This window comes from Magnolia sinica, chromosome 12 (genome assembly GCF_029962835.1).
Source record: "Magnolia sinica isolate HGM2019 chromosome 12, MsV1, whole genome shotgun sequence".
Lineage (NCBI taxonomy): Eukaryota > Viridiplantae > Streptophyta > Magnoliopsida > Magnoliales > Magnoliaceae > Magnolia > Magnolia sinica.
The window spans coordinates 60,808,185-60,832,583 of NC_080584.1; the positions used below are offsets into that span (position 1 = coordinate 60,808,185).

The 24,399-nt window shown below is 37.9% G+C and overlaps 1 protein-coding gene across 1 annotated transcript; it reads left to right on the top strand.

Annotated features, from left to right (window-relative positions):
• Positions 1–5,020: 5,020 nt before the first annotated feature.
• On the top strand, positions 5,021–6,180 carry LOC131220112 (uncharacterized). The gene is made up of 5 exons (XM_058215083.1): positions 5,021–5,154; positions 5,233–5,337; positions 5,419–5,493; positions 5,590–5,856; positions 5,950–6,180. The coding sequence occupies exons 1-5, from the start codon at positions 5,152–5,154 to the stop codon at positions 6,178–6,180; spliced, it is 681 nt and encodes a 226-aa protein (XP_058071066.1). The 5' UTR covers positions 5,021–5,151.
• Positions 6,181–24,399: the final 18,219 nt, after the last annotated feature.

Consider the following 24,399-nt stretch of genomic DNA (forward strand, 5'->3'; position numbering starts at 1 on the left):
CATTAACGAATATAGGGAATTAAGGATTTGAAATCCTAATTGTAACTTGATTAGGGATCTAGGTTCTGAAATCCCTAATCGTAATCTGGAATTAGGGATGGGGATCTGAAATTCCCAATCTAGGATTTGGGATTCGAAATCCCTAGCTGTATTTGGATTTTTTGTGGTGAGGTCCACTACATGTTTTTATCTGCCTCATTCTTTGGGTCATGCCCTAAAATAATATCTCAAAATGGATGGAAGATACGTGTGGATACAACACATACATCATAGTGGGGCCCAATATATGATTATGAATGCTTTAAGGAAACCCTTCTCCATTACATTTAAGTGAGTTACTCATTACCCTTACTAGAGTAAACTCTATGGGATCCACCATTATTTATTTATTTTATCCACTCCATTCATCCACGTTAACAAATAATTTGAGGTCTAAAGAACAAAAAAGAAGCATATCCAAAGCTCAAGTGGACCACACCGTAGGAAATAGTGTGATTGAACCTCTATCATTTAAAATTTCTCGAAGGCCATAGAAGTTTTTGATTAAGCTGATGTTTGCATTTTTTACTCATTCATATATTTTTGATATTATGAACAACCTTTAACTGTTTTTGGACAATCTAATAAGTTCAAATTGAAGAATAAATAACTTCAGATGTTTAAATCAAAATTCACTCAAATTGTTGATCAATCTTGATTGTCCAATATCTTTCTCATATGTAGTATGAAGGAGGCGAGTAATTGTTTTTGGATGTTGGTCGGTGCTCTATGGCTCCCACCATGATGTATGTGTTTCATCCATGCTGTCCATCCATTTTTACAGATAAATTTACAATATGAGACGAAAAATGAGATATATGCAAATCTCAAGTGGACCACATTACCGGAAATAGTGTTGAATGAGCGTCGACCATTAAAAATATGATCAATAGCCATAAAAGTTTTGGATCAAGCTGATTTTTATTTTTTCCCTTCGTCTTGTCCTGTATGATCAAATCAACAGATTGGATGTCAAATAAACAGTACAGTGGCCTTAGGAGGATTTTAATGGTGGATATCGAATCACTATTGTTCTCATGTGGTGTGGACCACCTGAGATTTATATCCCTGTAATTTTTGGCATGAAGCCCTAATATGATTTGTAAAAATGGATGGACGGCATGGATGAAACACATATATCATGGTGGGGCCCACAGAGCACCGTCCAAGTCTCGCCCAAAATTGGGCGCGCGCTCAAAACAGAGCCGCGCGCGCCCAAACCTACCCCCATTCTCTCGCCACCCTCCCTCTCTCTCCCTCTCACCCCTGCCCTCCGCGCGCCATCATCTGGCTTTCTCTCTCACCCTCTTCCTCTCTCTCAACCTCAGATCTCTCTAGATCTGTCTCTCCTTCTCCCTCTCCCTCTCGATCTCTCTTAATATGCCTCTCCCCCTCTCTCTCTCTCTTGCGATCTGCCTCTCTCTCTCTCTCTCTCTCTCTCTCTCTCTCTCTCTCTCTCTCTCTCTCTCTCTCTCTCTCTCTCTCCGACTCTCGATTTGCAAGCCTTAACCCGCATCTACCAGCCGCTAAAACCTACCGCATCTCTGGTCATCAACGGCAATAGAAAGTTGTTGAGCTCCCACCTGTTGCCAATCTGAGAAGGTGATGTTGCATTTTGATTTTTAGTCTTCATTTTGGTTATGAATCTCTATTTGGATGACTGGATCATGGAAAGTTGTTTTGAGGATTTTTGCATGTAAGGTGTATGTTGATATGCTTGTGAGAATATCATTCCAAATTTGGTTTGTGATTTGATTGGAAGCCCATGAGGACCCCCACCTGATGCAAATGTTTTATCCCCACCGATCACCTGCTGTATGCAGCTGGGCCTTATTTCAAGTTTCTACAGCTAACTCCTTGACAATCAAATCATTTTCATCCTTTTGAATGTTTTGAATGAGATCAAATTATGAACTGTCCATCTATTCCTGCAAAACTATAAGGATCTGGTGATATTTGAGAATGAAGGATTCGTTTGAGAGCGAGTGCCAACACCATGCTCCAGTTCTACACAGATGACACTGCAGGCCGCAAGATGACACCCAACACCATCCTCATCATGAGCATCGGGTTCATAGCATTTGTTGCCATTCTCCATGTCTTTGGTAAGCTCAACTTTGTTCCAAGATCTTAGGTGGGTCTCAACATCAGATCTTAGGTGGGTCTCAACATCAAAATTCATTGTAAGCATAGTGACTTTCTCATTTTGAGTACGTGAGGAACTCTGATTTTGTGTTATGCTTAGTCTGAAATCATTTGTTAGCTTGAACTTTCACCGGAAAGAACAAAGAAACACAGATTATAATCTAGTGAGTTTTGTTAATTCTTATTACCTTTCAAAAAAAAAAAAAACCTGTGGTGGGAACAAGTCAGTTCTGTTGAAAGAATGGCGATGGAACCTTAAAGTTTCCTGGTGGGCTGCCTGCATACCAAAATTGGATGCTTAAAAAGTTAGTCAACTGTCCACATTCATCGCTACAGGATTGGCCCACCTGATTCATGGACTGGCCTGATTTTGGGTACAATAGCTCATGTACCCATGTGGAACCTGCATAATGAACGGCCCAAATTCATTTAAGGCCTCTCACACTGGAGTATGTGACCTGCAGTATCCAGGTGTGTGAATCTGCATGTTTCATCAACAAATTACAAAGATCAGGATCCTTCATTCTCAAAGATCTGATTTTTTATTTTTTATTTTATTTTTATTCTTTTTAAAGTGATAGGCTGATTTTACCCTCTGAATGTAGACTACTCACTATTTTACCTTTAACCAGCCATTTCTTAGCTATCAGTTGGATGGTTAGGATTGCTTGATCAATGTATTTTTTATAGATATGCTCCATCCACAATGTGCCCCACAATTTGGATGGTCTGGATAGTTGTACATGAGTGCCACAGTTGAGGAGGATGAGATACCACCATTTTTTTTTTTTACAGTGTGCTTATCACATGAGTCTAGCCCATGAGTGATGATTTACAGTGTATTGCAGTATGGTAATTTACCAAACTCTTGAGTTGCTTGTGGGTCCAGTTTTATGCACATGGCATCCAAACTATGCATTATGTGTGTTGAACCATAAAGATAGAACGAGCCAATAATCAATTTGATCCAAAACTCAGGTGGGCTACATCATAGGAAACAATGTAAAAGGTCTCCCTCATTGCTCCCTGTGTTGTTGCCCACCCGTGATCTACCTGGCCTGATTTTTAAATGACAAGAAAGAGGGCCCAATTTTCCCTTTAACGCTTTTTGACTTTTCTTCTTGTGAATGGTGGCGTAGCACTTCAACTGCTGTTGCCTTTTTTTGCATCAATACAGGGGAAATGAAAAAGAAAAAGAAAATGCATTAAAAAGAATTTCCAATGCAACGTCTGTGGCCATTCAATTAAGAAAAGAATCATATTCCAATTTAAGAAAAAAAAAAATAGAGAAATAGGTGATTTTATTCCAAAACAGAACAGGACAGAAAACTCATTTAAAATATAAGAAGGAACATATTTTATTCCTACATATCCTAAAAAGGAAAAAAAAAACAGCCTTCCAATTATTTTATTTGTGAGTTGAACCATAGATTATTTTATTTTATTTTTTAATAATAGTTTGAATTCAAATTGGCCCATTATTCCTAACAGCCTTCCAATTATCTTCCATGAAAAAATTACAAAAACAAACGATCTGATAATTACCCAGAAATTCAAAATCAAAATCAAATTGGAATCCTTTACCAAAAAATGAAATCCAAATCCAATTTAATATTTAAAAAGCCAACAAACCCAGTTCTCACTTTAACTGATAAGACTCAAAAATATTGATTTTTTTCTTTTAAAAAAATAGACACATGATTTCTCCACACTCGAACAATCACCCATCACAACCAACAGATAACTTCTATTAATAACCTGAATCAATAAAATAATCCAAACTCAATTAAGGAGTCTTTTGGATGCATGGTAATGGTTTAAGTTATAAATGATTTACATCTTTATAGCCTGTCTTGTTTGGCTTTAAGTTGTAAATGAATGCATCATGCATGGTTTTATGATAAAACACATGTATGTATGTGTGTATATGTATGCATGCACGCATGGATGGATGAAACGTATGCATGCATGCATGGATGGACAGATTATGCATGTGTGTATGCATGCATACATGCATGGATGGATTTATGTGTGTGTATATGTATGTATGTATGCATGCATGGATGTTGTGTGATTACTGTGTTATTATTTAACTTACAGGTAAACGATTGTCTATGTTTGTATAGCCCGCAAATTGTTTAAGCCTCATAAACGGATATATATATATATATATAGATCTTTATTTTTTTGTGATTGGTGACCACATGTGTGGCGTGTTTTGACAGTTTATGAAAAGCCTCTTTTTTATTGTATCTCACTTTTTATATGCTGCATGCACGTGATATCAGAATGGATTTGACGCCCCCGAGCAAGAATTGGATGGCGAAAGATATAATGAGTGATGAATACATTAAAGGTGTTGAATCATTTATTATTTTTGCGAAAAGGAATTCGAGAGGTGTTGATTGGTATAGTTGTCCTTGTGCTAGATGTCGTAATGTGCGTGGGAAGAAAATACTAAGTACAGTTTCTGAGCATTTGATTATGAATGGTGTAGATCAGACATACACAACTTGGTTTTTTCATGGAGAACAACTTTCCAATATGGGTGTCAATGCCAAGGCTCCTAGTACATCTGCTACTGATTGTAATGAAGAGCTGTTGCCCAGAATGGTTGGTTTGGTTAATGATACTTTTGGTCGTGTTCAACCCGATGACTTAGATGCATGTATGAATGAGGTCAATGAGAAACATGGTAGTCAACCTCAAGATGACATAGACAATGATACTCAGTGCAATAAATTAAGGGAGGATGCGGTACAACCCCTATATCCATCGTGTAAACGTGAGTATACAAAGTTGTCAGTGACAGTTAAGTTGATGAGCATGAAGGATTGAGACATTTTCATTAATCTACAATCCACAGAATTATTAATCAATCTTCGTAAGAAGGGAAAGACTTCCAGAGCACAGGTGAAATGCCCTCACACGACTGGAAGACGAGGTGCTGCTAGGACATTAGAGAAAATGGTAATTTGTACTACATTTTTTGACAATTTAATTGATGAATATAAATTCTTGTTGACTAATTTGCTTATATAATTACAGCGAAAAGAAAATCCAAATACTATCATCACCAGGACCGACTTGTTTGTTGCCACTCATAGCAAATCTGATGGGTCTTACCCAGCACAAACACATCTTGAAACAGCGGTGAGAATAATTTTTCAGTTTTTAATCATTTTTTTATTTAAGTACAATGAAGGATTTATTGTAACAATTATCTTCTAACAGGAAAGAATATTATCGATAGCTGGCAGTGATCCTTCCAGTAAGCACAAGGATTTAGACCACGACCCAGTTTCACAGGTTTTCCATTAATTCTACTCACTTTACATACATTGTCGTTGGTTTTTTTTTAATAATAATATACACACATCACTAAACTTAAAAATTATTATTTAGGTTTGTGGTTGTGATAGCAGAGGCCGGGTTAGGGGCATGGGTTTAGGTATTTCTAAGACTACTATGAAGGTTGCCACCCCCTATATCATAGAAGCTCGGTTGGAGAGGAATGCACGTATGTCCATTGAGGCTAAATTTGAAGCATCAATGACTCAAATGCAAGAATTTCGTACGATTGTTGAGCAACAATTTGCTGAACTTAGGCAACAAATTACTTATCAAAGCCAACAACTACTTCACCGCTCCCCTGATACAGCTGCATCTCAGGTACTGCATTTGCCGCGATCAAATGATATAATTATTATTTTTAAAGATAAAAGTAGCATTATTATTTATATGAAACCATTATTTTATTTATAGGCCCACCGTCGATCTAGTGAGCCTTCAAGTATTCGAGAAGACTTTGCAACAACTCCATCGATGGAACAAATTTGTCAATTGAGAGATATCCGTGGTCGGACTGTTGCTAGTGGGCGGATGGTGTCAGATACTACAGGCATCCCTCCAGAATGCATCAGAGTTGTAATAGATAATATCAATGTTCGCACAGCAGAGTTGTTTAATGATGACAGGACATTTGAAGATATTTAATTGGGTAAAATTATTGTTTGGCCCAAATTCCTGATGAGAATTTGAATATTCAGTAGTTTTGTTTAACTTTTTGAACTCTAGGACATATTGTATGATGAAAACTTGATTATTCACTGAAATCCTTTTTTGATCAAGTTGCCTTTTTTATTTATTTAATCTTTAGCATCCTTTTTATTAATTATGGCTTATTGTCATTTGTTTTTTATTAACCAAGTCACTAAAGGATTTCAATTTCAAATGTAACTGAAGTATTGACAGAGCGTTGTCTCTTATTGCAGTACGAGATGTAACAAGAATATACATTGATTGTGTATTTGAATTTTTTTAAATGCACCAACCAGAAACGATTTGAGACGACGTTCAACGATACTTTGTTAAATATGAAATTTATGACCTTTAGTAACTTGGTTAATTAAAAAGAACTACGTAGTGGCTTGATCCCAATCTGACTTTTTGGGTACGTAGGCAACTGTTCGTAATGTACTAGAATATCGGTGCAGCCACAAATCTATTTTCTCCTTTGAATTGTAACAGACTGTATCAGTTGCATTTTTCTCTGTCATACAGGTTGTGGTTATCAACGAGATAATATTACCTCCTTATAGGGAAACATTTAATGATGTGTATATTGTTTATGATCTCATGGACACTGATCTTCACCCAGTTATATTTGTGTTGGTTTCAGAGTACAGGTAGCAATAGAAAGTGTTGGTCGATTGTGGCTTATAGACAAAGAGATGAGTAACCAACAATACGAATATGGGAGGCCTTCCTCAGGTATTTATATGCTTTTAGATATAATTATGTTGTTTTTAAATGTATTAACTCGAAATTGATGGAGCAGACCCGGATGTGCGTCGGAGCTATCCGGATGTTGAGCGGGGGTCCCTGTAAGGTGGGAACTGCTGTTATGACCATGATAAAGCTGTCCATTTCCTATGGACAGTTTTGGAGTGGCTTAGCCATTTGGACAGGCCATGTTTATGTATTTACTCGAAATTGATGGAGCAGACCTGGATGTGCGTCGGAGCTATCTGGATGTTGAGCGGGGGTCTCTGGACTGTGAGAACCGCTGTTATAACCATGATGAAGCTGTTCATTTTCTATGGACAACATTGGAGTGGCCTGACTATTTGGACAGGCCGTTTTTATATTTATATTTGTAGGGACCACACCCTTAACCTATAACCTAAACCTATTCTCAAATCCCAAAACCTATAACTATAACCTAAACCTATAACCTAAACTCAATTCTCTAAACTTTAACCTACAACCTAACCTAAACCTATACTTATTCCCTAAACCTATTCTCAAATCTTAAAACCTATAACCTAAACTATACCGTAAACCTATAACCTATAACCTGAACTTATAACCTAAACTCAATTCCCTAAACCTTAACCTATAACCTAACCTAAACCTATACTTATAACCTAAACCTATTCTCAAATCCCAAAACCTATAACCTATAACCTATAACTTGAACTCAATTCCCTAAACCTTAACTTATAACCTAACCTAAACCTATACTTATAATCTAAACCTATTCTCAAATCCCAAAACCTAAACCTATAACCTAAACCTAAACCTAAACCTCTAACCTTAACCTTAACATATAACCTAAACCTAAACTTAAAACCTAAATGTATTCTCGAATCCCTAAACCTAAACCTACACCTAATCCTAATCTCAACTCCCTAACCTAAATCTGAACCTAAACTTGAAAACTCAAACCTAAACCCGATCCCGAACCCAAACCCGATTTCCTAAACCTAAAACTTAATGTATTCTCAAATCCCTAAACCTAAACCTACACCTAATCCTAATCTCAACTCCCTAACCTAAACCTAAACTTAAACTTGAAAACCCAAACCTAAACCCGATCCCGAACCCGAACCCGATTTCCTAAACTTAAACATTAACCTATTCTCAATTCCCTAAACCTATATCTTATAACCTAAACCTTAACCTAAATCTATAACCTATAACCTAAACTTAAACCTGTAACTTATAACCTAAACTTAAAACCTAAATGTATTCTCAAATCCTTAAACCTAAACCTACACCTAATCCTAATCTCAACTCCCTAACCTAAACCTAAACTTAAACTTGAAAACCCAAACCTAAACCCAATCCCGAATCCAAACCCGATTTCCTAAACCTAAACATTAATCTATTCTCAATTCCCTAAACCTATATCTCATAACCTAAACCTAAACCTAAACCTTAACCTTAACCTAAACCTAAACCTAAACCTAAACCTAAACTTATAACCTATAACCTATAACCTTAACCTAACCTAAACCTAAACCTGTAACCTGTAGCCTATAACCTAAACCTAAACCTAAAACCTAAATATATTCTCAAATCCTTAAACCTAAACCTACACCTAATCTTAATCTCAATTCCCTAACCTAAACCTAAACTTAAACTTGAAAACCCAAACCTAAACCCGATCCTGAACCGAACCCAATTTTCTAAACCTAAACCTTAACCTATTCTCAATTCCCTAAACCTATATCTTATAACTTAAACCTAAGCCTAAACCTAAACCTTAACCTATAACCTAAACCTAAACCTGTAACCTATAACCTAAACCTAAACCTAAAACCTAAATGTATTCTCAAATCCCTAAACCTAAACTTACACCTAATCCTAATCTCAACTCCCTACCTAAACCTAAACTTGAAAACCAAAACTTAAACCCGATCTCGAACCCGATTTCTTAAACCTAAACCTTAACCTATTCTCAATTCCCTGAACCTAAACCTAAAACCTAATGTATTCTCAAATCCTTAAACCTAAACCTACACCTAATCCTAATCTCAACTCCCTAACCTAAATCTAAACTTAAACTTGAAAACCCAAACCTAAACCTTAACCTATTCTCAATTCCCTAAACCTATATCTTATAACCTAAACCTAAGCCTAAATCTAAACCTTAACCTAAACCTAAACCTAAACCTGTAACCTATAACCTATAACTTAAACCTAAACCTAAAACCTAAATGTATTCTCAAATCCCTAAACCTAAACCTACACATAATCCTAATCTCAACTCTCTAACCTAAATCTAAACCTAAACTTGAAAACCAAAATCTAAACCCGATTCCGAACCCGAATCCGATTTCCTAAACCTAAACCTATAGCTTATAGCCTAAACCTAAACATAAACTTAAATCTATAACATATAACCTAAACCTAAACCTAAAACCTAATGTATTCTCAAATCCCTAAACCTAAGCCTACACCTAATCATAATCTCGGCTCCCTAACCTAAACTTGAAAACCAAAACCTAAACCCGATCTCGAACCCGAACCCGATTTCCTAAACCTAAACCTTAACCTATTCTCAATTCCCTAAACCTAATAACTTATAACCTAAACTTAAACCTAAACCTAAACCTAAACTTGTAACCTATAACCTATAACCTAAACCTAAACCTAAAACCTAAATGTATTCTCAAATCCCTAAACCTATACCTACACCTAATCCTAATCTCAACTCCCTAACCTAAACCTAAATCTAAACTTGAAAACTAAAACCTAAACCCGATCCCGAACCTGAACCCGATTTCCTAAACCTAAACCTTAACCTATTCTCAATTCCCTAAACCTATTGCTTATAACCTAAACCGAAACCTAAACCTATAACCTATAACTTAAACATAAACCTAAAACCTAAATGTATTCTCAAATCCCTAAACCTAAACCTACACCTAATTCTAATCTCAACTCTCTAACCTAAACCTAAACCTAAACTCGAAAACTCAAACCTAAACACGATCCTGAACCCGAACCCGATTTTCTAAACCTAAACCTTAATGTATTCTCAAATCTCTAAATATAAACCTACACTTAATCCTAATCTCAACTCCCTAACCTAAATCTAAACCTAAACTTGAAAACCCAAACCTAAACCCAATCCCGAACCCGAACCCGATTTCCTAAACCTAAACCTTAACCTATTCTCAATTCCCTAAACCTATTGCTTATAACCTAAACCGAAACCTAAACCTATACCTAAACCTATAACCTATAACCTAAACCTAAACCTAAAACCTAAATGTATTCTTAAATTTCTAATCCTAATCTCAACTCCCTAACCTAAACCTAAACCTAAACTTGAAAACCAAAATCTACACCTAATCCTAATCTCAACTCCCTAACCTAAACCTAAACCTAAACTTGAAAACCAAAACCCAAACCCGATCTCGAACCCGAACCCGATTTCCTAAACCTAAACCTTAACCTATTTTCAGTTCCCTAAACTTAAGCCTAAATCTAAACCTTAACCTAAACCTAAATTTAAACTTAAACTTGTAACCTATAACCTAAACCTAAACTTAAAACCTAAATGTATTCTCAAATCCCTTAACCTAAATCTACACATAATCCTAATCTCAACTCCCTAACCTAAACCTAAACCTAAACCCGATCCCGAACCCGAACCCGATTTCCTAATCCTAAACCTTAACCTATTCTCAATTCATTAAACTTATTGCTTATAACCTACATTGAAACCTAAACCTAAACCTATAACCTATAACCTAAACATAAACCTAAAACTTAAATGTATTCTCAAATCCCTAAACCTAAACCTACACCTAATCCTAATCTCAACTTCCTAACCTAAACCTAAACCTAAACTTGAAAACTCAAACCTAAATCCGATCCCGAACCCGAACCCGATTTCCTAAACCTAAACCTTAATGTATTCTCAAATCCCTAAACCTAAACCTACACCTAATTCTAATCTCAACTCCCTAACCTAAACCTAAACTTGAAAACCCAAACTTAAACCTGATCCCAAACCCAAACCCGATTTTCTAAACCTAAACCTTAACCTATTCTCAATTCCTTAAACCTATAGCTTATAACCTAAACCTAAACCTAAACCTAAACCTAATACCTAAACCTAAACCTATAACATAAATGTATTCTCAAATCCCTAAACCTAAACCTACACCTAATCCTAATCTCAACTCCCTAACCTAAACCTAAACTTGAAAACCCAAACCTAAACCCGATCTCGAACCCGAACCCGATTTCCTAAACCTAAACCTTAACCTATTCTCAATTCCCTAAACCTATAGCTTATAACCTAAACCTAAACCTAAACCTAAACCTAAAACCTAATGTATTCTCAAATCCCTAAACCTAAACCTACACCTAATCCTAATCTCAACTTCCTAACCTAAACCTAAACCTAAACTTGAAAACCCAAACCTAAACCCGATCTCGAACCCGAACCCGATTTCCTAAACCTAAACATTAACCTATTCTCAATTCCCTAAACCTATAGCTTATAACCTAAACCTAAACCTAAACCTAAACCTAAACTTAAACCTAAACCTAAACCTAAACCTAAAACCTAAATGTATTCTCAAATCCCTAAACCTAAACCTACACCTAATCCTAATCTCAACTCCCTAACCTAAACCTAAACCTAAACTTGAAAACCCAAACCTAAACCCGATCCCAAACCCGAACCCGATTTCCTAAACCTAAACCTTAACCTAACCTAAATTCCCTATTCCGCTTATAACCTAAACCAAACCTAAACTAACCTAAACCTAAACTAACTTAAACCAAACTAAAATTATTCTCAAATCCTAAACCTAAACTACACCTAATTCTAATCTCAACTCCCTAACCTAAACCTAAACCTAAACTTGAAAACCAAACCTAAACCGATCCCAACCGAACCCGATTTCCTAAACCTAAACCTTAATGTATTCTCAAATCCCTAAATATAAACCTACCTAATCCTAATCTAACTCCTTAACCTAAACATAAACCCGATCCCCAACCCGACCCGATTTCCTAAACCTAAACCTTAACCTATTCTCAATTCCCTAACTATTTATAACCTAAACAAACCTAAACCTATACCTAACTAAACCTAAACCTATAACCTATAACCTAAACCTAAACCTAAAACCTAAATGTATTCTCAAATCTAATCCTAATCTCAACTCCCTAACCTAAACCTAAACCTAAACTTGAAAACCAAAATCAAAACCCGATCCCGAACTCGAATCCGATTTTCTAAACCTAAACCTAAACCTAAACCTAAACCTTAACCTAAACCTAAACCTAAACCAAAACCTGTAACCCATAACCTAAACCTAAGCCTAAACCTAAACCTTAACCGAAACCTAAACCTAAACCTAAACCTGTAACCCATAACCTAAACCTAAACCTAAAACCTAAATGTATTCTCAAATCCCTAAACCTATACCTACACCTAATCCTAATCTCAACTCCCTAACCTAAACCTAAACCTAAACTTGAAAACCCAAACCTAAACCCGATCCCGAACCCGATTTCCTAAACCTTAACCTATAACCTAACCTAAATTTAAACCTATTACCTGTACTTATAAACTAAACCTATAACCTAAACCTAAAATCGAAATGTATTCTCAAATCCTTAAACCTAAACCTACATTTAATCCTAATCTCAACTCCCTAACCTAAACTTAAACCTAAACTTGAAAACCCAAACCTAAACCCGATCCCAAACCCGGACTCGATTTCTTAAACCTAAACCTTAACCTTAACCTATTCTCAATTCCCAAAAGCTATATCCTATATACCATAACCTATAACTAAAACATAAACCTTAACCTATAACCTATAACTTATAATCTAAACTTATAACCTAATCCTAAACCTGAACCTAAACTTATAACCTAAAACTTAAAACCTAAACCTAAACCTAAAACCTAGACCTACACCTAATCCTAATCTCAACTCTCTAACTTAAACCTAAACCTAAACTTGAAAACCCAAACCTAAACCCGATCCCGAACCCAAACCCAATTTCCTAAACCTAAACCTTAACCTATTCTCAATTCCCTAAACCTATAGCTTAACCTAAACCTTAGCCCCTTTTTACAAAGTTTTATTTTGTTGTTGTTTTTATTAACTTGAATTGTAGCCCAATCACATGGTAACAAACAAGAATGTATCCCTTTTAACACATGTCCCTTTTTACAAAGCTTTAATTTTTGTTGTTGTTTCTATTAACTTGAATTGAAATACTTTTTTGCATTATTTGCTTGTATTAGTTTTATTTTAATGATCAGTTTTATTTTAAAAAAGTGCTCACTTTTTTGGAAGAAGTTTATGCAAATCTTCATGATTCTGAATTATAATGTTTTGTTAGTTTAATATTTTTTTTTTCAGATGAAAGACAGAAAATTGTTGCTGATTTTTTTTCTTTTTTTATTTATGATGTTAAACTTATATGTATTTATACGTGGATGAATGTAATGTGGATAAGATTGTTTGTGTTTGGATGGATATAGTTTATGTTGGATTTACGTAGTCTGGGTTTAGATGGATATGAATGTGAATATGATGAAATATATTAGGTGTATATCAGGAAGAATACGATGAAATATATTGTAACAGGTGTATATTGATCCTCTTAAATTTGAAAATGTGCTTTGAAGGCTCGTAAGGGATGATCCATGACAGTCCTTTTTAAGGACGGTCTGTGGCCGTTCTTTGAAGGCTCATAAGAGACGGTTCATGACTGTCCTTTTAAAGGACGGTCCATAGCTGTCCTTTGAAGGGCCATAAGAGATGAAGCACGACAGTCCTTTTTAAGGACGGACCATGACCGTCCTTTTAAAAGACAGTTGATCACTGTCCTTTGAAGGCTCATAAGAGACGGTCCATGGCTGTCCGTTTTTTGTCAATAAGAACGACGGTTTTCTACCGTCCTTTAAGTAATACGACATGTCAAAATTTAATGGCCTATGCGACGGTCCATGACCGTCCTTTTTTTTCATTTGAGACGGTTTTACAACATCCTTTTATGAAACATTAAAGCTACAAGTGGTATTGTATACATATTTACTTTGAACTATTGTCGTAGTGATACTCAATTACGGTGTATTGATGTAGTAATCGTTAAAACAAACAGGTACTTGAAGAAAACTCGGGAATAGAGTTGAATCTAGATGATTAGAAATAAAAATCATAATTGTGGGTCATAAACATGTATGATTAAATTAAATGTTTCCAAATATAATAATATACATAGTATAATACAAATAGGGTTGGGTGAGGTCGCACAAGGCTTTAATTGAAGCCCAGCTTAATGTGGGGTTATAGAGGTTTCTGATAACCCTAGACATGGACCAATTGAAAAGCATTGTGTATATGTGTGTGTCAAATGTAAGGCTCACAAATCACTTCGGAGATTTTTGTACATGAAATCGCTATTGAGATTTCCATTCATTAAATGCAAAATTACCTTCTTTTTCTTTTTCTTTTTTTTCACTGAAAGGCCTTAAATTTGATGCATAAATGCTTAGCTTTTTCCATTAAGCTTGAGTTACCGGCAATTCATGTTCCAACACCAATTGGGTGAGTGGGGGGTTTTCAACCAGATCCCAACCTAACCGACCGGGTAGTCTGATTGGGGTTAAGCCCAACCCAAGTTCACAATGCTCCTTACTTAGAGGCGCTAGATTAGCCCCCAAGATTATTTTAAAATAAAAATAAATTCATTAGGTTTGATGTGAAAAGAAGGCTAAGATTGAATGTCTGGAATTAGGGGTGCAAATGGGCCTAGATGATTTGTCTTGTGAATGGACTTCACCTATAAAGTTGTGATTCCAGGTCTAACATTTAGACCCATAGGCAGGTTGGGGTCCAAAAAATTGACCCAAAATTACTAAACCCGTAAGATTTGGGTCTTCTCATAATCAACATGATATTACTTGACTTGGACCTAATATTTAAATCTTAAATAGATTTGATTTGGGTCATACCAAAATAAAACTAATCTAGTAGACCTGACACATGCGTACCTGTTCCAATACATAAGAAAAAGCAGTTAATTACGTGTATGTGGTTTTCTTCTTTTTTTTTTTTCTTTTTTTTTCTTTTTGTTCGGTCTAGATTATATTAAAATTTCATAATGTTTTTTTTTTCTAAATTGTGGTCACCCATATGCTTCTTTTAGGAATTTGCAACGCTGAAAGATGAAGAATAGACCAAGAAAACATATCAATTGAAACTCTTGTGAGTCTAACCCATGAGTGAGGACCCACACCCTGGCCATTTAATTTTTCTTGGTAGATTTGAACAGCTGCCAGCTCTGTTTTACTCTGGGGGGAGTGTAATACCCACCGTGTGGAGCCCACTTTGATGTATTTGTTGTATATCCATGCCGTTCATCTGTTTTTCTATCTCAATTTAGGAAGCAATTCCAAACCTTAAGAAGATCCAAATCTCAGGTGGACCACACCACTAGAAACAGTGACAAATGATTATTAAAAACTTTTTGTGATCCACAAAAGTTTGGTTCAACCTGATATTTGTATTTTCCCTTCATCTAGCTCTTATTAAAATTATCAACAGGTTGGATGGCAAATAAACATTACGGAAACCTTATGATGGGCCCTTTGAAATTTTTAATGGTGAGGCACCGAAACACCACTGTTTCGTGTGGTGTGGTCCACCCAAGATCTGGATCTGCCTAAATTTTTGGACCACGTCCTACAATCGGCTAGAGAAATGGATAGACGCCGTGGATATACAACACATCATCAAGGTGGGGCCCACGGTAAGAGTAACACCCACTAAGGCGTTACCCAGGTAACACCTAATCCGCTCCCTTTACTTCGACGTGAAACAGCTAGTCGGGGTCCAAACTTGCGACCCGGTTCAATGGATTGGGAGATTTCTGGGTGTATTGTCTTCTGGGAGATATTAGGGGTGTTGTCTATCATTGGTGGGCCCACTAGAGCAACGGTCAGGAAACACTGGAACATGGCCCCACGTATACGGATTTTTCGTCAACAATGACCGGACAGGATCATCATACACCACCTCCACACGAGATTTAATTGCGATGATCTACATGTGGGGCCCACTTTTGGCGAATATTCAAATTTTATGTCAGTCAAAGCAAGGAATTTATGGTTTATGACCCTTAGCATATGCTATTCTTGGCTGCAGCAGCCATGACAAAGAGAAGTGCACCTCACTTCCAACTCCCAGACAAAAAGAAAATATTGTAAGGTACGTCGCAATCCTACCACTTTTTGGTGATCCCCACCACCTACAGGTGTGCGGTGCATTGCCGGTGATGTGGGCCCCACCATCTTTTCAGCAGATGGCGGGGCACAAAAAAAAAAAAAAAATCACACGCGAATGGATACGAGAGGAGTCACGAAGAAGCGGATTAGATACCGACAAGGTCAGTATCAAGATGGCTACTGAAGTGACGTCACCAAGCTCTGTGGACCCCACCATGATGCATGTGTTGTATCCATACGGTCCAACCACTTTTAGAGATCGTTTTATGGCATTACAAAAAGAATGAGATAGATCTAAAGTTCAAGTGGACACATCACAGAAAATCGTGGGAGCAGTCACACCCACCGTTGAAACATTTACAGGGCAGACTGTGATGTATTTTTGAGATCCAACCTATTCATAAGTTAACATAGAGATGGATGAAGTGAAAAAAAAAATATCAGATTGATCGGAAACTACTGTGGTCCCTAAGGAGTTTTGAACGGTGGATGTCACTATCCCACTATTTTCTATGGTGGGGTCTAATTAAATGTTAGATTTATCTCATTCCTTTCATAATTCCATAAAATTATCTCTCCAAATGGTTGGACGGTATGGATACAATACATGCATCATGGTGGGGTCCACAGAGCTTAGTGACGTCACTTCAGTAGCTATTTGGCTACTGACCTTGTCAGTATCCAATCCGCGCCCGAGTCACGATACTCTGGCTGAGTAAGACCTACAGATGTGCGGTGTATTGCCGGTGATGTGGGCCCCACCGTCTTTTCACGATCTCTGGGGCCCACCGTGATGTAAGTGTTTTATCCACACTGTTCATTTCTTTTCTCAGATCATTTTCATATATAATTCTAAAGTTGAAATAGTTCCACATATCCAGTGGACCACACCAAAGGAAGCTGCAGTGATAATGACATCCACCGTTGAAACATTTCTAAGGGACACCGTGACGCGTTTTTACAATCCAACATATTCATAAGGTAATAAAGACATATAGACATGGATGAAGTGAAAAAACATATATAAATTTGATCGTAAACTTCTCCAGCTCCCAAAAAGTTTTTAATGGTGGACGTTCAATTGCTACTTTATTATCCACTTAAATCTTGTACCTGTCTAATTTATAATTTAATACCTTAAAATTATCTGAGAAAAGTAATTAACGGCGTGGATAAAACACTTAAATCACTATAGGCCCCACATAGTCCTGCCGTGGGTAGGACGCAATCCGCGTCCCAAGGGAAGCCGATTGCGTAGCGAGTGAGTCAGCACGCAATCTAATTTCCACGGGAAGAGTCAGGATACTCTGGCTGAGTAAGAAAACTATGCTAAGCCCACACGCGTGTAAAAACCGCTCATGTATGCGTCATCACATGTGCGAGCATGGCTCACTTGTGAAATATCCAAGCCGTTCATCAGGTGGGTTCGGATGTATTTATGTCATCTTCTAGAAAGATATCTAGTCCGTTCATCAGGCAGACAACATGTTAGAAGTTGAGCAGGTAAGAAAATTCGGCCAATAAATGAATGTGTTTCTTAAATTGTGGCCCACCCGACCAGTGGACCTATTAATTCTCGAGTGAGGCGATTTACTTAGGGCGTGTTTGGGCGGTGGGATCAGAAGGGATTAGGTGGGATGGGATTCATATGGTCCTGTGCCAAGTCCACTCCTACCAATTTCACTCAATGTTAGCAAGTTGTGTAGGTCCCACAATAATGTGTGGGCTATATCCACACCGTCCACCCATTTTTTGAGATTATTTTAGGGCATCAGCCAAAAAATAGGTAAATCTAAAGCTCAAGTGGACCCCACCATAGAAAGCAACAGGGATTGAATACTTACCGTTAAAAATTTCTTTGGGGTCACATAAATTTTGGTTCTACCTCATTTTTAGTTCCATACCATAAAATGAGGTTACAAAACAAATAAACAGTTTAGATATAACCCGTGTGTTATTCTTAGTAATTTTAAATGATGGTGGGTATTTCCATTCAATGTACCACCAAAATACCAACAAAGCAAGGCATTAATCTTAGGGCCCGTTTGGTCGGATGGATTGGAAGGGATTGAATGGTGTTAAGGTGGATGGCATGGATTTCTAGGTAATGATTGTGTTGCCAGTGGATTGTCTTGAGATCCATGGGATTGCTATATCTCTGGATTTCTATATCCAGTCCGTTTGGCACACCCGGCCAATCCCGGGATTAAACCTTCCCGTCCCTTCCAATCCCTCAAACCAAACACGTCCCAGGCAAATTTGAACGGATTAGGATGGATTGGATGGGATTTAAAGGTAATGATGGTGTTGTCAGTGAATTGTCTTGAGATCCATGGGATTGGGATCAGATCACCGGCCCTGTTTGGCACGCCCGGCCAATCCAAGGATTTAAATTCCAATCCCTTCCAATGCCATCCAGTCCCTTCCAATCCGACCGGCCAATAAGGGCCTTTTCCCATGGCAACGTGAGACAATCCCTATCATGAGTAATAATTATGTCTTTTGAATCTCATCCCACCTAATCCCTTCTAATCCCACTGCCCAAACACGCCCTTAGTGATGCACTAATGCGCCATGCATGCAGGATGGGATTCATCTGGTCCTGTGCCAATTCCACTCCATGTTTGGGAAGAATGGAAAAGCTTGGAATTACATTAAATAGAATTGCATTGGGTCCGTGCCAATTTCACTCAATGTTAGCAAGTTGTTGTAGGTCCCACCATGATGTGTGGGCTATATCCACACCGTCCACCCATTTATCGAGATTATTTTAGAGCATGGGCCAAAAAATCAGGTAAATCTAAAGCTCAAGTGGACCCCACCATAGAAAGCAACAAGGATTGAATACTTACCGTTAAAATTTTCTTTGGGGTCACATAAATTTTGGATCTACCTCATTTTTATGTCCATGCCATAAAATGAGGTTACAAAACAAATAAACGGTATAGATATAACCCGTGTGCTATTCTTTGTAATTTCAAATGATGGTGGGTATATTCATTCAATGTACCACCGTAATAACAACAAAGCAAGACATTAATCTTACCCCACGGCAACATGGGACAATCCCTACCTGGGTAATAATTATATTTTTTTGAATCCCATCCCACCTAATCCCTTCTAATCCCACTGCCCAAACACGCCCTTAGTGTGATGAATTGATTAGCCCTCCTACTAATGCGCCATGCATGCACTTGTGTCGTGTACATGGGCTACCTCGTACGCGCGCGTGGCTTTGCAAAATTCAGTTTGGCACTCCGTATACATGCACGTAAAAATTTTCAAATAGTGGGGCCCCATTATGGATAGGACATGGGCACAAATTCAGATTGATCTGAGTAATCTGACGATCCTACCACTCTACTGGAGGACTGTCAAGAAATTAAAAAAGATGGTTGTAAATATAGTCTACTGAAGTTCTTTTGACCGTCCATTTTTCTTCTCTTATTAAATCCTCAAAACCGGGTCAGGATTGGCCAATCCGTGTGAATTTTGATACATGTCCCATCTAAGGTAGGACTTACTGGGCGCGGATTAGATACTGACAAGGTCAGTAGCCAAATCGCTACTGAAGTAACGTCACCCCACTATGTGGACCCCACCATAATGCATGTGTTGTATCCATACCGTCCAACCATTTATAGACATCGTTTTATAGCATGAGAAAAAGAATTAGATATATCTAAACTTTAAGTGGACCCACCACAGAAAACCGTGGGATCAGTCACACTTACCGTTGAAACATTTATACGGCCCACGATGATGTAATATTTTAGATCCAATCTATTCATAAGTTAACATAAAGATAGATGAAGTGAAAACAAAAATATAAGCTTGATCGGAAACTTTTGTGGCCCCTGAGAAGTTTTGAACGGTGGATGTCACTGTCCCCGCTGTTTTCTATGGTGGAGTCCACTTAACTTTAGATCTATCTCATTATTTTTCTCATGCCATAAAACGATCTCTACATCTGGATGGACGGTATGGATACAACACATGCATCATGGTGGGTCCAGAGAGCTTGGTGACGTCACGTCAGTAGCCATGTGGCTACTGACCTTGTCAGTAACTTATCCGCTCCCGGACTTACTTGAATGATTGTTTCTCGAACACATATTCTAAGTGTTGAATATGATACGTCCCTTGTAAGTCTTTTTCCTTTTATTTTTTGGTAACCTGGGAAGGATAAAATTATCACTGTAAATGTCACCCTTTATCCAGCGTCTTTTATGAAACTGGCAAAACTTACCTTTCCAACTTGGACCTTGTTAGTGCGGACGGAGCATTCGAGGACGAAAATACCCCTGTCCGTACGTGCAGTGCTATGTGAAAAGCAGGGTATTTTCGTCTTGAAATGCTTGTCCGTACGTGTAAGGTTTAAGGTAGGATGTTAAGTTTTGGAATCTTCATAAAAGCCGCTTGATAAAAGGTAGCCTTTACAGTGGTAATTTTCTCCCTGGGAAGTTGACATAACTCGTTTGGACCTTGTTATGATGGAAACTAGTTTGTAGTGGACACGGGTGTCATCCGATTAACGATCTGGATCGTCAATCTGATAAAACTCATTCTTGATAGGCCACCCGGAAAAAGGCACAATCATCAGCAAACACTGACCGTTGGATGGATGGGTAGATAGAATTATCACACGGGATGGCTTTCTTCCTCTTCTTCTTCTTCTTCTTGTTTTTTTATTTTTTATTTTTAGCCTAATGGAGATACTCTAGATCTATACCAGTTACACTAATGAGCCATACGCCACGGACTCAGATTGAGTACTACGCGGCTTCCTAGCTAAGAACAGACAGAAGCTATTACAGACCACCATGATATATGTGTTTTATTCACATTCTAGGGTTCAAGCCCAAAAAATGAGGCAGATCCAAGGCTCAGGTGAACCACACAGTTTGGATTAAACACTGACTGTTGAAAACTGTTTTGAAAGTTTTATATCAAGTTGATATTTGTATCTTCTCTTCCAGGCCCCTGTAACCTTAGGAATAGGTTGGATGGCAATTAACTATTATAGTGGTCCCCAACAAAGTTTCAATGGAGCGTGTCATTATCACCACTGATTCCCATGATGTTGTTCACTTGAGCCTTGGCTCGATCTCATTTTTGGTCTGTTACCCTGAGTTAATATGAAAATGGATGGATGGTGTGGATAAAACCCACGCATCATGGTGGCCCCTCATACACCTTGTCCATTCCTAGCTGGGCGTGTCCTAGACCACCAGATAGGACCACCACACCTGCCGGAGGAAATTACTGTGTTTGGAAGCTAAGGTGGACCACTCTATTATTTTTTAGAAACCAACTCCGTATCTATCCATACATTATTTGCACTCATGTTAGGACATGAGCTCAAAAAGAAGGTGGATCGAAACTTCAAGTGGGCCACACAACATGAAATAGTGATGATTGAAGGTCCACCATTGAAACATTCATGGGCCACGGATGTCTTGAATTGAGCTAATATTTTTTAAAAAAAAAAAAACCACTTACGTCCCAGTAGTAATTACCTTATAAATATTTTAGATGGCATATAAATATCACACTAGACTCCAAGGAGGTTTCAACTGTAAACATTTTCTTAATTTTTCCTATATGCGGGCACCTTGAATTTCGGATCTGCCTGTTTTTGGGCTCAACTCCTAATATGAGCTCGCAAGACAGATGGACAAGGTGGATTTTTCATAAATATTACGGTTGCCTCCACCTAGCTATTGAAAGGAGGAATTTACGGCGCAAGCAATCCGCATCCGCCCAAGGTCCCTTTGGTGGAAGCAGATTGGGTGGTGATCCTAGCACCACCCAGCTAGGTGATGTTATGTGTGGTGGGGCCCACTGTAAAGTATGTGTTATATATCCACTCTATCCATCCATTTTATGGGTTTATTTTAAAACAAGAGCTTGGAGACACCCCACTCGAAAATAAGATTAAAACCATTCTTCAACTATAGTTAGGCTTCAAGCAAGAGTATTCATATAATTTGATACTTGTCATACGAACTTATAAGTTGAACAGGATATAGTTCAGGCAATCTTGAAAACAGTTGATGGATTGGATTAATAAATCTATGTGCCAACCTATCCAATTCGGACTAAATTGTCAAGATCCTTTAAGAACTCAAAACACGCTTTATCATGATAAATATACCTCTAGTTAACCTGCAAGGCCATAAAAGCCCGGATTAGCCAGCCAGTGAGGATCCTTGGTAAGACTCAAAGATGATCAATGGACCCGATTGGTAGGCCCATATCCCATTTAAATCGGATATCAATTAATCCACCGATGTGGCCCAAAAGTCATAAATCAATCGATGCACATTTCCCAAACTCCAACATTACCAAAAATCACAAAAGTCAAGCCAAAAGGTCCTTGGCAACGCTTGAAGACAACTACAAGATATGATTGGCTAATACTAGACCAGGTACACTGTAGAGCAAGGACATGCACCGTGGCTTCCATAAGCCTCTAGATCTCTCATACATTAGCAGACATGCATGAAAAAAACGAATCCTACAACCGATTGAGGAAGTGTATTGCAAAAGGTAGGAGATGATACCCTTCTTTTTTATGTTTTTTTAAACACACGCACACACACACCCCACACACTCACGCTAGTGGAATTTCACCACCTACGGGTACTCGATCCCTTGACCGGGAGTTGAAACTATTGAGAGATGATACCTTGATAATGAAGGGAGCCCACCGCACGAAAAAGCATACCTAGGGGCCTACATTCGGTCCATCATATGCCGATTGCAAGCCTATTTAAGGTCTACATCAGGGAGCCATTCGAGAGGCCACTGGTTGTAGAGGGGGGCAGGAGCATAGAGTTGAGAGAGATAGGGGGTTGTTAGGGTCGTTTTGGGCAAGCTGAGGGGTAGGCTGAGGCAGACTGAAGTCAACGCATTGCCGCCTCTTAATTACCTCACATGCGAAACCATGCTTCCACTTCCATCCAGTTTGAAAAAGATCCTACCTGTGCCGTCACTCTGTCCAATAAGAAAATACAAATAATCGAATCAAAAGCAACTACTAAGGTCAAAGGGTAATGTTGAAACCGGGGATATTTGATCATCCTTTTTGTAAAAAGGGATCTTAGGTCTTCTATTTTTCTTCTCACATCTCAAATAATCAGCATTCCAATCCACACATTCCAAGCGTATCAAAAGCACATACTTTTTTTTTCTTTTTATTTTGCAATACAGACTCTCTACTGTTTATATTCTTATTCTTCTTTTGTTTACCCAAAGTTTTAAACCTTGTAAAGTAAGGCCTGGTACTAATTATTTTCTTTTTGCCTGCTTAGAGTTATAACTTTAGTGAAGCACAACCAAATGTCACTGGAATTTTGTTAAATCCATCAAAAACTAATAAATCACAAAAAGTAGAGACCAAATACCGTGGGGGGCGGAAAAGAGTGTTTAACCCCTTTTTTTCATAACCGAAGCCCTTACTTGGAAACTCCGCCAGCAGACCAACCATAGGAGCCACTTGGATAAGTGAATCTTACGATTCCCCAACCCTTAAACGATTATATGATTTTTAGTTGGTTGTAGATTTTAAACTTAATTTGGTTGGTGTTGGCTCTAAACCAAATTGTATACATTATCTTATCTGAGTCAATACCCTAATCACTCCAACTGAACCAAACCAAATAGAGAAGTAGACCAATGAAGTGAGGGCACAACTCGCGTGGGGACATTCACAAAGCCAAAAAAATGAAGTAGGTCAAAAGCTCAAGTGGACCACCATGGGAAACAATGGTAATTGGTGATTGGACACCCACCATTGAAAACTTCTCAAGCTAATATTTGTGTCCCTTCATGCATCCTTGCCTGTGTGATCTTATCAACAGGTTGGATGGCAAATAAACATTATGGTGGGCCTTGGGAAGGTTATAATGTTAGTGTCATTATCCCTACTTTTTGTTGTGGTGTAGTCCACTTGGGATTTTGATATACATTTTTAGGCTTATGCCCTAAAATGAGTTGTCAAAATGGATAGATAACATGAATAAAACACATACATCACAATGGATCGCATGATGCCTAACACCACCTAGTTTGGTGATGTTGACGTCACCATCCAATTTGCCTCCCTCATTTGGTGGATCGAGTTGCATTACTTCTCTTGAGAATCAAACTAG

Excerpts from the sequence above, each read along its gene's own strand:
- LOC131220112 (XM_058215083.1), top strand. Across the intron at positions 5,338-5,418 it reads AAACACATCTTGAAACAGCG|GAAAGAATATTATCGATAGC; the intron begins GTGAGAATAATT and ends ATCTTCTAACAG. Across the intron at positions 5,857-5,949 it reads CTGATACAGCTGCATCTCAG|GCCCACCGTCGATCTAGTGA; the intron begins GTACTGCATTTG and ends TTTTATTTATAG.